General features: G+C 32.4%; 1 protein-coding gene across 2 annotated transcripts in view; it reads right to left on the reverse strand.

The window, feature by feature from the left end:
- Window positions 1-16,448, reverse strand: part of spg (dedicator of cytokinesis spg) — a 267,982-nt gene that overhangs the window by 136,581 nt on the left and 114,953 nt on the right. For both annotated transcript variants that reach the window (XM_035372971.2, XM_085813220.1), the window contains 3 exons: window positions 12,992-13,116; window positions 7,016-7,114; window positions 2,974-3,037 (listed from right to left, as the gene is read on the reverse strand). In XM_035372971.2, coding sequence (XP_035228862.2) covers window positions 2,974-3,037; window positions 7,016-7,114; window positions 12,992-13,116 — 288 coding nt within the window. The remainder of the gene's footprint in view (window positions 1-2,973; window positions 3,038-7,015; window positions 7,115-12,991; window positions 13,117-16,448) is intronic.

Here is a 16,448-nt window from a genome sequence, read left to right on the forward strand (position 1 = left end):
CCTGAATTGTATTAGTTATTTACTATACCTATGTTTATTTCTTGCACATGTTTAAAACTAATCTGAGTCCTAAATAAATAAACTCCCATATATACTTAAGGCTTTATCTACGGCAGGTGCTAGATACCACTTAGTGCAGTCTCTACAGGTCCTAAATTCTGCTACAAAGCACCTTTCTAAGTTCTAAATTTTCACTGCACCTAAACTTTGGATCCCAGTGCTTTCCCTAAATCATAAAAGACTTATCATCCCTTAATTTTGCAGCTCAGTGCTTCCTCAAATTCCAAAAACTTAGTCTTACCTAAATTCTGCTGTCTGGTGCCGACATATTCTGCCGTCGCTTCTGGGCTTATGGTGGATAACATATCAGTTATTCTTAATTAAAATAGCACTAAATGTAATCTTTTGACCTATGAGTTTCATTAACAAAATCTATTTTTAGCATATGAAAAGAAATTTTTCCTCGTCAACATTTCTCAGAGCATTTAAAAATCTATACTCATCACCAAGTGTAATGTTAGCATAAAAGGTTGCCATACTCTTGTTATTCAATTCCTAATATAAAAAAAAAAAAAAAAAGTTTAGACATTGAGGCATGAGTTATAACTGAAGCTGTCCTGTATTGATAAACATGTGGTGATGAAAGCAAAATATAATAAATAATGTATATAATAAATAATAATAATGCCAGGTCAGCATCAGGGATGTAAAATAGGTGAATGTTTGGGTTTGAGATGTATGCAAAGCAAATACTCAGCTATAGAGCCCAATTATTAATCTCATAAATTTATGCTTACATGATTGTTTTTCCATAACGAGGTATTTTATTTAGTGCATAAGTGAAATTTAGAATCGGAATTTTTAAGCAAAAATCTCTACATGTTTTATTATGAAAGAAAAAATCAAATGTGCATGCATAAAGCATACATGAAAAAAAAATGTTTGTGGCTTTGAGATTCGGATTTTAGATCATTCCGGATAATGGACATCCGGATTTTGGACTTTGTACTGTATTACATTTATTGAACACAGCAGACTTCAGCTAATTGCACTTGGAAGTGCTGAGTGTGTTAATGAGAAGAAATTTAACAGAAATTACTTTCAAAATCAAAAAAAAGATTTTGTAAATGATACACATAAAGAAAAAATATTACGTTTAGTGCTGTTTGAATTGAGATCTAGTGTGTTACTCAGATAAGCCCAGAAGCAGCACCAGAGGTGATGCAGTGACAGTAGACAGAATTTAGGAGGCATCAGAGTTTTTAGAACTTAAGAGAACCACTGAGCAGCAAAATTAAGGGATGACAAAATCTTTAGAATTTAGGGAAGGCACTGAGATGCAAAATTTTAGAATTTAGGGAGGTGTTACTTGGCAGCAGAAATTAAGAACTGCAGAGATTGCATTAGGCAGCAAAATGTGTAGTGCCAACACTAGATAAGCCTTAAGTATATGTGAAAATTCATTCTTTCAGGACTCAGGTAGTCATTAGCATGTCCAAAAAATACAGGTAAGTAAAATAAATAACTAAATTAATATAATCTAGGCTTAATTTCATCAGCATGTGGTTGAGCAATATACAATTTAGCTGAAAAGTATATGTTAGTCGCCAATCTCATGATACATTGCCAACAGTGTATAGCAGATGCCAGCTAAATTTTATTACAGCAACAAATTTAAAGGTTTCCAGATATCACAAATAAAAAAACTAAATTTTCCAAGTAGTGAAATTTGTGAAGTAATGCAGAGAGCTGGTAATAAATGGATGATACAACAGAAGCTTCTCACTGCAATTACTATGGCTTAATCATTAATTAACTAATAAATGATGAAATCCATAGGATGGTTCACTATAGAAAACTACTAGTAGCAAAGAGAGTGAGAGAGATGTTCCTGGGAAAAAAATAAAAAAATGATTGACAATTTAGTGGGAATTCTCAACATGGCAACTACAGGAGTTGAAAAATGGAACTTCATAACTGAACAAGAAATTAGGTCTATCTAAAGAATTAAAAAGAAAGTATCAGCACAAAAATTGAAGAAATTTAAACAACTTACATTTAAAGATGTTTAATAAAACAATATTTTTTTTTTCAAATTTTGATTACCTTATGGTCATAAATGCTACATTATTTCATAAAACACTTTTTCATATATTTTGCTTTATAATTTCTGCTTGTCATCTTACTAGATTTAAACTTCCTAAATCCAGAAGAGCCCAACAAGTCCCAATGATTACAGATCTTAGACTTTGTATTGTATGTAATATAACAATACGCAATTTTTTAATTGTATACTTTTTTAGAAACACTTTTTTTTACAAATTATTAAATCTTTTTTTTAAGTAGTTCTAAAATGAAATCATTTTTCATATTTTAATTACCTGAAGAATCTGACATGCATATATATTCTTTTTGATACTGCAAGCATTGTATAGACTTATTTAGTTTACAAACTGATTAACAAAAATATAAAAATATTTTCTATAATAGAGATATAACATAAGGGATGCTATTTGCCAAACTGTTGTAATAACACACCAATGCATACGATTCTCTAACAAATTTTTATCTATTTTTATGTACTTTCATAAAGTAATCAATACATAAACGTACAAAATAGTCTGCCACAAAAATATTTAGTAAATGTAGTTGCAAATACTGGAATGAACTCTATTATTTTCAAAGCAGAATATAGCATTAAATACATGAATGTTACAAAATATTACAAATTGGAAGAATAGCCATACAAAACAGCAACAAATATACTTCAATATAAACTACAAAATAATTTAAATTAATTTTTTTTATTAAGGAAACAACTATAATTTTAGAATTTTTACATATGTTTCATTTTTGATACATTATGGTTCACTAAAAATTTCATTTAAAATTTTTATTTTACAATATTCTACTAAGTAATTAACATATTGAGGGTTAAAAATGAAAGAATTTAATTTTCAAATATGTTCTCACTTGAGCAATGCCTGTATTCTATCCTTACATGGGCTCCGTCAAACTTTTCAATTGGTACTGCAAGCTAAAATGGAAAAACAATGTTGCAATAATTTGGATAAAAAATTAGCTTTACAGAGGATGTTCGTACATTTTTTAGACGATTTTGGTAAGCGGTAATAAAAAATCGTTTGCTGCAAAAGAAGTAATTGCAATTGTACTATGTTTTTAAAAGTCAAAATTATCATCCTTGGCTTGAAAGTTTTGTTTTTATTCAAAATGGCAAATTTAACAAAGCAGTGGTTTGAAGGCTACATTTATGCTCTTTCCAAAGAGAAATATGCATACTCCGTTATCCAAAAGCGATGTGAGAGTCATTGTTTTGTGATATCTAAAGCGTCAATAAGTAATATCATCAACAAGAAAGGAAAAAAAGTCAAATTGGAGCCTCAAGTGGGACAAAAATTTCAAACAAGTATCCAAGGAAAAAACAGACACCTTCGACTATTGCAAAGGTACGTTGTTTAATGTTAAAAGAAAATCCCCCCAGTCAAAGGACAGTTGCAAAATCATTAAAATGCTTGGTGTCCACTGTAAACAAAATGATAAATGTTTATTTAAATCTTAAGAATGCGAAAAAACGCAATGTGCATCGTCTTCTTCCAAAGCATATTGCTCAATGCAGGACACGCTGCAGAATTCTATATGAGAAACACTTATCTAAAGAAAAATGGAAAACAATTGTCACAATACATGAAACATGGGTATATTTAAATGATTGTAACAAAAAAGAGCCATTTATTATCATAAAAAGGGAGAAAAAAATTTAAGTACATGGTTCAAAGAATCGAAAGAACGTTTTTCTAAGGGATTCATGATTGTTGCTGGTTTTTCTTATAATGGCAAGTTAAAAATAAAGAGAGTGCAAAAAAATGTCAAGATTAACTCCAAATACTATCAGGAACATATTTTATCACCAATTTTTCTGAATGAAATACCATCGCTTTACCCACAGTGCCATCAATCTGTGAGACTCCATCAGGTCAAAGCTAGCAGTCACACATAAAAATCCACTGTAAATTTCCTAAAAGAAATGGAACAAAAAAACTAGTATCAAGGCAATACCCTTCACTGATATCCCTACTAAATCTCCCGATGTGTCACCTATGGATTTTTGTGCTTTTGGACTTTTAAAAACTGCATTATCCAAACATTGTCCCAAAACCCTAACAGGACTCTGGAAAGCTGTTCGGAAGGAATGGGATAGAATACCTCTTCTGCCACTTCAAAAGGCATTATTATCCTGGAAATTGCAGTGTCAAAAGATAGTTCAGAATAAGGGACGCCAAATAGAACATTTAAAACACAAGAATTTTATGTAATTTAGTTTTGTGAATACAATATACATCATCTAAATATGTGTGAACAGCCTCTGTATTACAGCATTTTTAGTATCTCTCTGACATATTAAAACTGAATCAAAGAAAATACATTCCATTTCAGATGCACACATAAAAACTTTGATGCATTTTTATAGCTTATACTTTATTAGCAATTTAGCTCATAATTTTCTACTTTTATTCTAAATACTTGAATTACTTCAAGAGATTTTGTACACTCAATTCCTAAGCAGGAAATGATGACTTTATTTTTATCAAAAATAATTGCAAGCTTAAATATCTCTTGAATTGTTTATAACAGTCTCGCGTTACAATCTAAGAAATTTAGACACTGACAACAATAATTACATCATACCTTTTAGTTCTCCCTAGAGTCATATATACTGTCCTAGTGCTATACTCTGACAGTCTCAGCTCTGAAGGCATAAAATGCATGGATCTGGTTTCCGCTCTGAAAGTTTCAGATTCTGAAGGCATAAAATACATGGATCTAGTTTCTACTACCTGAAAGGGCAGCCTATGCTCTTCTTCAGGGTAGTGGCATATGCCATCTAAGAGAGCATCATGAGAGCCAGTAGAATACTTTCAATATGAAGCTGGTTCAGTTAAGTGGTGTTTTAGAGAAAGTTCAATTTAAAAAGTAAGTCAGCTGTGGACTGGAAACCCAGTGGTATTGCAGCAAGCAAGTGGTTTTATTACTTTTCTATAAGAAGCTTTTGATGTGGGCCATCCTCTTGATTAATACAAGGGTTAAGAGGAGGTCAGTCCATGTAGTACCTTTAATTAGATAAAACACATATCAATCCTGATTGATATCTTTTAACAAAAACTTAGTATTTTTGTATGAAATGAATACTAGGGAAAAAATGAGTTTTAGAAATGCTTCTCATAGATGACACAATCAAACAAAACAAAAAATTCCATTCCAATACGATCAAAAGTACCCGCAAAATATCCTGAATTAAGCACTAAAAGCAATTATGCTTATGTTGTAGATACTAAAGTAATAAGAATCACTATAAACTGCATACATCAGCAGAACTAGTTTCGAAGGTTTTAATAGAAACCTTCTCTTCAGCTGCAAGAGTGAAAATGATTAAAGAGAAGTACATGTTTGTGTGATATTACATTAGTTAATATAATAATTATGCATGTTCAGCTTTTAAATGCAAATTTTGGGGGGGAAAAACTTTAATATCAGAAAACCATTTACACAGAAACACAAGTTTTAAATCTTCATTTGTTATAATGCAAAATTTCAATATTTTGTAAATTGTAAAATTTTATATGTTTTCTTGAACTGATACATCATGTGAAAGTGGTTTGACCCATATAATTTTGAAATTTATCCTGACCAACTCTGCATATCACAGGTAAGTTCCTTTTCCCGAGAACAAGAGCTTTTTAGTAGAAGACAGAACAACTTACAACTGGAACTTCCTACACATAATAACTATGTACCCCTTCCATTTTGATTATTTCTACTTAAAGATAACATTGAAAAAAATTGTCTTTGAAGACAACAATATTCAGTTCATTACTTAAACTGGAACTATGGGTATACAATTAACCATTCAAATGCTATTTAATCTTACAATTGCTTTTAAACATCTTGCATATATACATAATTCATAAAAATAGCACAAATTAAAAACACATAATCAAAAATATGTGCAGAAAAAAAAGCAATTTGATTTATTACTTTTTTTCTTGTTCCTCTATAATCATAAATGCATATGTACAGACATATCTCATACAATTTCTACTGTTTTCTGTAGCAATCAACAATTTCATACACTTAAAATTTCTTGTTCTACAAAAGCATATGCCTTAACATTTGTCATTACAACTTAACTGGATAATTTAATTTTTTTAATATTTTCCCCACATAGCACACTTTTCCACATTTTACATAACTTCACTATAATAGTCACTTGGCCTTGAAGTATGAGCTGTTGTAAGGCAACTACTGACAAAGTCACGGAAATGGGAGAAATTTTTCTCAATTTTCCCTAAACAAAGATCTGGTCTGTGGTAAATTTTATCATAACACAATATACAATATGTTTAATTAGAGTAATCTGTATTTTATTCGAGAAGGTTCAATGTTTATTGCACAATATCTAAAAACATTATTTCTTTGATGAAAATAATGCTTTTTTTAAATAAAATTCAAAATATTACTTTTTTCTAAAGCTTTTCTTTCAAAAATATTGCCTTTTTTTTCACATGGAAGCTTGCAGATTTAAACATGAAATATACCACAGATAATCTTTATATGGTTATTCATAAGATGGCAAGAGATTCATATAATGCCTCCAAATGATATCATTAAAATGCATTTATTAACAATCACATATGTAGTTGTTTTAAAAATTTCATCAATCCCCTGAAATTTAAAAAAAGCTTCTTCAAATCAAAATATATTTTTGGTGCACTTTTGCTTTTAAGTTGCAAGAATACTATTTGAATATCTACACTTGATATACATTTAATCACAGAACAAGTCCTGTATTTAAAAACATAAATTTATTTTTTCCCCCGTTTTGCACATTATGATTGATGTGAAACATTTTGCTAACATTTGCTAACTTTTATTTCTTCTATCATAATTGCCTTTTAAAGATTTAGTTTTTACATTCATTTATCTTTAATAAATATACCTTGATCATCTCCATCCAGCGAGGAGTATTGTTATGATACAGAACAATAGAGTGATATTCAGACACATTTTCATGACCTGAACCAGGATTAATACATTTCTGAAAATAAAATGAAATTGGTTACATTACAGGATAAACACAAATTAAGTAATACTCAGAAAATATTTTTTTAATATAATACTGAACATATAATTAAAACTATATTACAGCAAACATTTTCCAAAACAAATTCAGACAATATTATAATCATTGAGATAGATAATTCAGAAAATGATTGTTAAAACAATTTCAAATAATTATTAAAGAAACTTCCAATATTTTTAAGAAGGCTCCAGCATTATGAATGACCTGACTCAAGGTATTCTATACTTTCAAATAGGCTCTCAAAGTTCTCCATAAAAATAATTTATAATTAAATTATTCAGAAATTAACATCATCTAGACGGAGTACACAAAAGTTAATCTTAATACTTCAGTACACTTTCAGTTTTCCCCAGTAAAATCTCAGTTATTACTTGATGATAAATGTTACCCAATCTTCTGATCTCAGAAATACACCATCCAGTAGTTAATTAACCAGAACTATAGCATACCCCACGTCTGCTCTAATGGTGTAAGCAGAAATGTATCCATTTAGCTAGCATTGGATGATCTACGGTTAAATCCTGAGAGAGACTCAGGAAATCTTGATGCCTGTACAAGTGTATGCGTATATACAAAGTGTTTCATAGAACATGGGACAAACTTGGAGAGGTGGTGGAGCATACTAAGACATGCATTTTTTGTATAGGAATGTAGGGTCTAAACTGACGGGTTAAGGTAGGAACGCAAAAAAAACGACATGAGAGGAAAATGTGTTTATGTATCAAATCAATGCAAAGTGCTTCTTTGCAGTAATACAGTATTCACAATAAATGTTCCGAAAAAAGAACAGTAATAGAAACTACAGCTGTGATTTGGGCTAGCAGTGCAGTGGCAGAGGGCGGTAGTGAGCTGGACAAACCACGATCCGATGAATCAGAGGATCATTTGCAACACTGATGTCGAGTGTGATGGGTGAGTTTACGCACAGGAAAAAAGCTGACATGCATCTCATGTATCATGCTACTAATGGGAATGGTAGAGCAGCGCTACGGTTGTACCAGCAACGGTTTCCAAACAGGCGTATGCCGAAGCACATAATGTTCGAGAGGTTGCATTGGTCTCTGTAAGAAAAACGGGTCATTTAAAGTCACCTCTGACACTAGAAATGGAAGAAGAAGTGCACCACAACATCACATTGAAGAATCCATCTTGAACATTGTGCATAAATCACCTCAGACAAGTACAAGAGCCATTGCACGTCATCTGCAGCTGAGTCATTCCACCGTTTGAAGAGTATTGCATGAAAATGGTTTGCACCCATACCATTTGCAGAGAGTCCAAGCCTTCCAAGAGACACATTACACTCTTCGAGTTCATTTTTATCATTGGTTCTTGCAGCATTATGCAGCGCAGGCGGATTTTCCAGCGGATGTGCTATTCATGGACGAGGCAACTTTCTCACAGGACGACATCTTGAACAGCAACAACATGCACGTGTGGGCAACTCATAATCCACACGGCAACGCATCCACATGCATTCGAAACCATGAATGTGTGGGCGGGTATTGTTAACAACTACCTCATAGGCCCATACCTCTTACCTGCCCGTACAAATGGCTTATATTATATATGCCCATACCTCTTACCTGCACGTACAAATGGCTTATGTTATATTTTTCTGCAAGAGGTGCTACCGGAATTGCTACAGAATATTCCAGCTCTCGTTCAAGATCACATGTGGTTCCAGCATGATGGTGCACCAGCCCATAACCACGTGCGGGTCTGCAATTACTTAGATGGGACATTTCCAGGCCGATGAATTGGCCGTTGTAGACCCGTTAGATGGCCACCCCGTTCGCCAGATTTATCCAGCTTGGATTTTTTTTTATGGGGCCATCTGAAGAGCATCATTTACGAGACTGACTCACTGGAGGACCTCGTTGCACGACTATCCATTGCGGCTGCAAGCGTGCGTGAAATGCCTATCATTTTTCAAAATGTTCGTCAATCCATTATCAAGCATGTATTACTGCTGGTGGTTGCAATTGTGAACATTTATTGTGAATACTGTATTGCTACAAAGAAGCACTTTGCGTTGATTTTGTACATAAACACATTTTCCTCTTTTTTTTTTTTTTTTTTTTTTTTTTTTTTGCATTTTTGCCTTAACCCATCACTTTAGACCCTAAATTTCTATAAATAAATGCATGTTTTAGTATGTTCCACCACTCCTCCAAGTTTGTCTCATGATCTATGAAACACCCTGTATATATATACACACTGTATATTTCCAAGCAGAAGCCGAGAATTTTTGGAACTTTTTCTAAAGTTAATCAATCAATATACTCTTATGCCGAACTGTTGCTGTTTTGAACGCGAAGTTGCCGGCTCAACTATCCTATATCCCGAGAGGGCACTTGACGTGGATTAGTCCTGATGGAAGTTAAAATTATGGAGATCAGCTTATATATGGATCTGCTAATCTCGCAAAAAAGGGTAGGTACTTTTCTGTTAGCTGGGCACAACTGATAAATTGCTAGATCTGATATTGGTAAAATTTGCAGCTGGCTTTCTTTACTCTCAGACTTGTTTTTCATTTATGTAGAAATGCTGAACAGGCATACTCAAAACGTCAAGCAATATATGCGATCATCTGTAGTTTGAAATCCTTTTATTTTTAAATTTATTTTCCTCACTATTATAACACTTCCTTTATTTTTTCTTATCCATAATATGCATTTATCCTGCAATATTCTTCGCTATCATTACTACTATGTAATATATTTATACACAAATATAATAGACATATTTGTGTATGCAATTTATGTAAATATTTTCAATATCGTCCATATAATATATAATATCAATAATATGTAATATTATTTGTACAACATATTGTAACACATATTTTTCAAATTTACAATAAATGCTGTTGATCGCCTTGCCACTCCCCTGGCTGGGCATAGCATATAATAGATGGTCTCACCAACTGAGCACATCAACTTGGAAGGCATCAAACCCTCCTTCCCCCAAAAAAGTTTTCTCTTGGTTAGTATCACCAAAGAAGAAAAATATAGTTCTAATGAATTTCTTTAGAATGTTTTCAAATGACTGTGGTATTTTTCTAATTTTTCTAATCACTGTTTTGGTTAATTTCATGCTCACTTTAATAAATAATTATTTGGATTCTATCAACTACTGATCTTTCATTTTTGAACAGTTCAAATAAATTTAACAAAATATAATTATCTAGAGTAAAAATGAATTAAAAAAAGCAGTTCATTAACATTCTTCCAGACACAGCCAATCATCTTCAAATACAATGGTTATCATAAATTAAGGAAAAATCACATAAAGGATGATTACTCAAAAAGTTACATGTACAATTTAATGAAACTGACTCACAGTATACAACATATAGTAAGGTATAAAATAACATGAAAAGAAATTATCAGAAAATTATGATGTTATATGAATTAGCATATGTATAAAATATGGAGATATAATTTGGTACTGGGAAAATTACCCTCAATATGGAGTATGATCTCTCCTAGAAGCAATATAACACTTACAGCGATGTGCAATGCTAACAATTATGCAGTTTATCAGTTCTGTAGGCACTGACAGCGATTGCTCCTGCAAAGCAGTTGCAAGTGTTGCAAGGGTCTAAAGAGGAGAACTGAGAGCAGCTATATGTCTTCCTAAAGCATCCCAAACTCCTCGATAGGATTCAGATTTGGATTTTTTTAGTTCAGATGCCACTGTAGAGACATTAGGTTATTTTAAAGCAGGATTTGTGAAAAATTAGCACCTCGCTGGTACTCGAGTGTTAAGAAGGCAGGAGAAATACCTTGTAAGTTTGGTAGAGGAAAACAATCTCCAATATGGAGTCTGATCTTCCCTAGAAGCAATACAGAACTTACAGCAATGTGAGATGCGGCCTATCAGTTCAGCAGAAAGTGAGAGCCATTTCTCTTGCAAAGTAGTTGCAAGCGTGGCAGAGGTTTGAAGAGGAGGACTAAGAGCAGCTGTAGGTCTTCCTAAAGCATCCTATGCACTGAATTGTTTGCTGCTGAAGATAATCATACATGATGCAAGCCCTGTGCAGTCTAGCATTGTCGTCCTGTAGCAGGAAATTATCACCTATCACCCTGGTATAAATGCACACATAAGCATCAAGGATGCCATCTATATAGGGCTGAGCTTTCATGGCTCCACGTAGAAAGACATGGAGGTCTGTGCATCCACTCAAAGAGATACCACCCCAAACACAGACACTGCCTTTTCTGTATGCATCTGTTTCATGAATGTTAGATGAATGATAAAGAGTTCCAGGTTTTCTTATTGCTTTGGATGCTAAACTTGGACTCATCTGTAAAACAAACAGCCTTCCATTGACCAGCTGTCCAGTGAACATGTTAACGTGCCCACCTCAAACATTCCCTTCTATGATGTGACGTGAGCAATACACAAGTGGCTGATTACTTCATGTAGAGACCTCTTTCATGAAGCCCTCTATGCACAGTTGATAATGACATCAACTTTCTATGGCTGCAGCAAAGGAATGACCTGAGTTGAGGTTCTATTCCTTCAGTTGCAGAACAACAAATATAGGTCATCAGCACTTGCAATAATTAGCATACCGCAGTTTTACTCAGCATTTCTTATTTGACAACATATTCAAATTTTATATGAAATGGCTTATTTTTGAATAAGTTATTGCTATTTTTGTGATTTTTTATTGAATTTTGGAAACCAGTTTATTTCAGATGTATATGATACAGCACCAACACAGATTAGTTTTATATTTTAGCACATCTTTAAATATCTATCTGATTAGAGCTGAACTTAAATGGTGACTTACACAAATATAGCTTTAAATTTTACACAACTGAAATATACTTAGGAGGTTAAAAGAGAATAAATGTACCATATTCAAAGCAAAATTTTTCACATCCGAATCTGAAGAATATATATAAAAAAAACAGTGGATTATTAAAAAACAGTGGCCATCCTTGGCTGAACCTCCTGGGTGATGAATCTGTGGTTAGAAATTACTGCCAAAGTCTATGAACTACAGAACTCACATTTAGCCATGTGGCCACCTCTGTCTGACTTTGTCCTGCCTCTACTCTCTCAATGGCTCTCTATCACAGTTCTTCGAGCAAATGATGCCTGCAGTTTCAAATTGGCTATCTCTGATTTCTTATCTCAGTATCAGAGCAAAATCTGCAGGCTTGCTCCAAATCATGCAATTTTATTCCCCTCGCAGATGATGTATTTTGACTGCAGTGCCAATAATTAGCATACTGCAGTTTTACTCAGCAATTCTTATTTGACAACATATTCAAATTTTATATGAAATGGCTTATTTTTGAACAAGTTATTGCTATTTTTATAATTTTTATCCAGCAAAATCTGCAAGCTTGCTCCAAATCATGCAATTTTATTCCCTTGCAGATGATGTATTTTGACTGCAGTGCCAATAATTAGCATACTGCAGCTTTACTCAGCATTTCTTATTTGACAACATATACAAATTTTATATGAAATGGCTTATTTTTGAACAAGTTATTGCTATTTTTGTGATTTTTTATTGAATTTTGGAAACCAGTTTATTTCAAATGTATATGATACAGCACCAACACAGATTAGTTTTATATTTTAGCACATTTTTAAATACCTATCTGATTAGAGCTGAACTTAAATGGTGACTTACACAAATATAGCTTTAAATTTTACACAACTGAAATATACTTAGGAGGTTAAAAGAGAATAAATGTACCATATTCAAAGCAAAATTTTTCACATCCGAATATGAAGAATATATATATATAAAAAAAAAAAAAAAACAGTGGATTATTCAAAAAAAAAAAAAAAAAAAAATATTACTTCGAGTATAAATCCTTCACAGTTGACAAGGATAATGGTAGCTTCAATATTTTTTCCAGTAGATTTACCGCCTTTCTCAAAATCGCCTTTCTCAAGTGTCAGATATAGATCATTTCTGACATCACCTGAAAACATTTGTTTTTAGTTACTAATAAAATACATTACTTAAGAAAATACACTAATAGATCAGAAAATCGACTTAAAGAATAACTGATTTCTTATGACAAATTAACTGTTTACAAATGCACCATCATTAAAAAAATCTGCTTTGCAAAATTAATTTTCCATCTTTCCTTATTTTTGACTGCAGAGACAAAGAAATCTGCTGCATCCACTGAGGACTCAGAATACTTTTGTTCAAATAGAATAGTTCAAAATCTGATGTAAAAAATAACAATGTTATACCTGCCTAACTGTGAAAAAAACTGCCACTGGGTGGCCTAATCTGGTTTCTCATCTGGAATCTGACTAAATGTATTCTCATGATCGACTCTTTTGAGAGTTCAAGCATTTTTGCAGTGTCATGCAGATGCATTCCTTTTTACAGAGAATGTCCAGATCTATGGGAGATGTTACAATAGACAGCTACCCTGCAACATCTCCCAGAGATTTCTCATATATTTGGATTTCTATCTTAAAAAGCATGATAATCTTGCATGAAATTCAAAAACTGTGAATGTAACACCAAACTTTAACCAAGTTTAGCAGGCTCACTTATAATTAACTACAAGAATCACATTTATTCTATGGGTGAGTTCACAGCACAAAAATTTCTAACTGAAAAATCAAACAAATATAGAAATCTAACAATTTATTCTACCAACACCTCGACAGGCTTACATTAAAACATACGACATGAAGTATCAGTCATCTGGACTTACTAAAACACAAACTTCCTTCATATCTTCATCAAAACATAAACTTTCTTCCTGCTATAAATTCAATACTATAATGTTTTGTTCACAACAGCATGACAAAGCAGCATTGGTGGGCAGACAAAAGCTCTCATGTACAGCTATGCACAGTCCTTCGAACTTTATAATGAAATTGCTTGCCACTAAAATCTACATCAATTCAAGAATGATAGAATCTCAAGGTAAAGTAGGAAAGCCTTAAATTAAATACACATGTGTTAGTGAAATTCAAATATAAATAGCACACTCAGCCTTCCTATAAGAAAAGCTTTGAATACAAGTCTTCAAACAGATAAAACTGATAGTATATTTTTGACAACACCTTGGCAAATCTACCCTAATGTCTAAAATTTCACATTTAATTTGTGCATATTTGGCCATAGATTTACTTTATTCCCCTCATTACTTACTCAATGTCCTATGTATAAAAGGTCAAAATGAAAATGCCACTTTTATCTTTAAATATACACTACCCTTTCAAAGAATTAACTTTATAAACTTTCCAGACTTAACATATCAACATATATTAAAATTTAGAAACACTTAAATTTGAAATCATAATTTGGAAACAAATTTGAAACTTTTCCAGAATAACAGGTGATCTTTTCATTTAGACTATTAAATTAATTTCAACTAATTGCACTACTTTCTACAATATATTCTTTCTACGATATATGCATTACATCACCTTAATTTTGGAACACATATTTTAAAATATTAAATATTAATGATATTTCAAATATTAAAAAAATGAGTTTTTCCTCTCTCATCCACTAGCCTTTCATGCAGCTCCAATCCATCATTCACTGCTGGTACCAGTCAGGAAATTTATGGCTGTTAGACTTTGGCAAGTCCTTGAAATCTGCCTGCTGATGATTTGTGTCTTTGTTACAGCTGTAGTTCTCCCTCCATAACTCTGTTCCCTTATTGTGGTGGCTACAGGGCATCTCATGTCACCACTAGTTTGACTGTGTTGCCTTGACTACATAAATCTGCCATTGATGCAGTCTAAATAAGTTGTTCCTGTGATAACAGTGCTGGGGATGTTTGTTCTCATCTTCTGCTTTTCTCTTTCTACTTGCTGCTGGGCTGCAGCATTTCTTGATTGTCAGCAGCTGCAATTCTTGTGCTACATGATATCACTGGAACTGGTAATCTTAGAATTTTGCTTTTCTCCTTGTTCTGGCTAGAAAAACTGTTTCGGAAGCTATGGTCTATGAAGCTATGGTCTCGTTTTCTTTTTCGACAGTGCTGCCTGTGTGTGATCTTTTCACGAGACCTCACACTTGGTCCTTGGTTATTACTTTTCCCAAGGCACTGCTCTATTATTCTTAGGCCTCTGAATCTCATATTTATCTTACCCATTATTATCTAGTTCCATTTTCCTTAGCCATTGTTGCTATAGGAACATGTTCATCAACCCAACAGTCACAATTTCATCTTCTTCTTTTTTTTTTTTTTTTTTTTTACTTTTCACACCATCAACATTTATTATCTAACTATAATAACAATATAAGAATGCATTCTGTGTAATTGATATTAAATGTTTACACAAGATTATGTGGCATAAATAATTAAATATGCATTACAAGATTTAACATCAAAGTTCATTCAAGTTTAATAAAAGTTCTAAAACTATACCAACTTTTATTGCAGTTGACAGTTTTTGATTCTGAAAACAACATACTACATCCTTAAGTTTATAACCCCAGTTTTCAAATGATTTTTTAAACCAAAAGATTATGAAAATGATTTACAGATTATTTTATAAGAATGAAATTATTATAATGAAAAAAGTAGCTTTCTCTTAAACAATTCAACGACTAAGCATAGACTACTGCTTTTAAAAGTTTACAGATACACAATTACTGCTATTCAGGAATTATAAGTGTTTTCAGGCTTTCATAAGAAAGGACTGTCCTGTTAATAATTCCATTTTATTTTAATTCTACTGGTATTGATGTTGACAGTTAATAAATATAATCATATTATGAAATGATTACAAAATTTGGAATTAATTTAAGCATTTGTTGCAACTCAACTCTTGCTGAGATCTGGCTGAGTGACGTCGTCTTGAACTATGAACTCTCGCTGAGAGATCGTACGAGAACTCGGAACGAAGAAGTTGTATGCTGCATCGTGCCAAATTTAAACCCTTTTCATTATGTAAATATTCAATAACCTGTTTGAGTATTTATTAAAATATGTTGTGTAAAGAATGGATTTATCATTTATGGATTTACCATTCAAAGATTTTGCAGATAGAGATGCACAGAGGAGATCAATTTAACCAGTGGCCCTGGCAGAACTCATTGAGACAAGATAAGTAGTTTTGTTTTACCTTGATTAATTAGTTAGAGGTCTAAAATAACACTAACGATAGCGTTAAGAGAAATAGAACTAATAATATTGTGGTGCCCAACATGGGGCAATTGGGTTGAATTTAAATTTAAATTTAATAGATTTTGCTTTAAGCAAAAACATGGATTTAGAAAAATTAAAAAAAGAAACGATCTGTTATAAGAGCAGTAGTTACAAGGCTG

This window comes from Stegodyphus dumicola, chromosome 3 (assembly GCF_044657685.1).
Source record: "Stegodyphus dumicola isolate Sdum_Otavi_A_Nest chromosome 3, ASM4465768v1".
In the NCBI taxonomy this organism is placed as follows: domain Eukaryota; kingdom Metazoa; phylum Arthropoda; class Arachnida; order Araneae; family Eresidae; genus Stegodyphus; species Stegodyphus dumicola.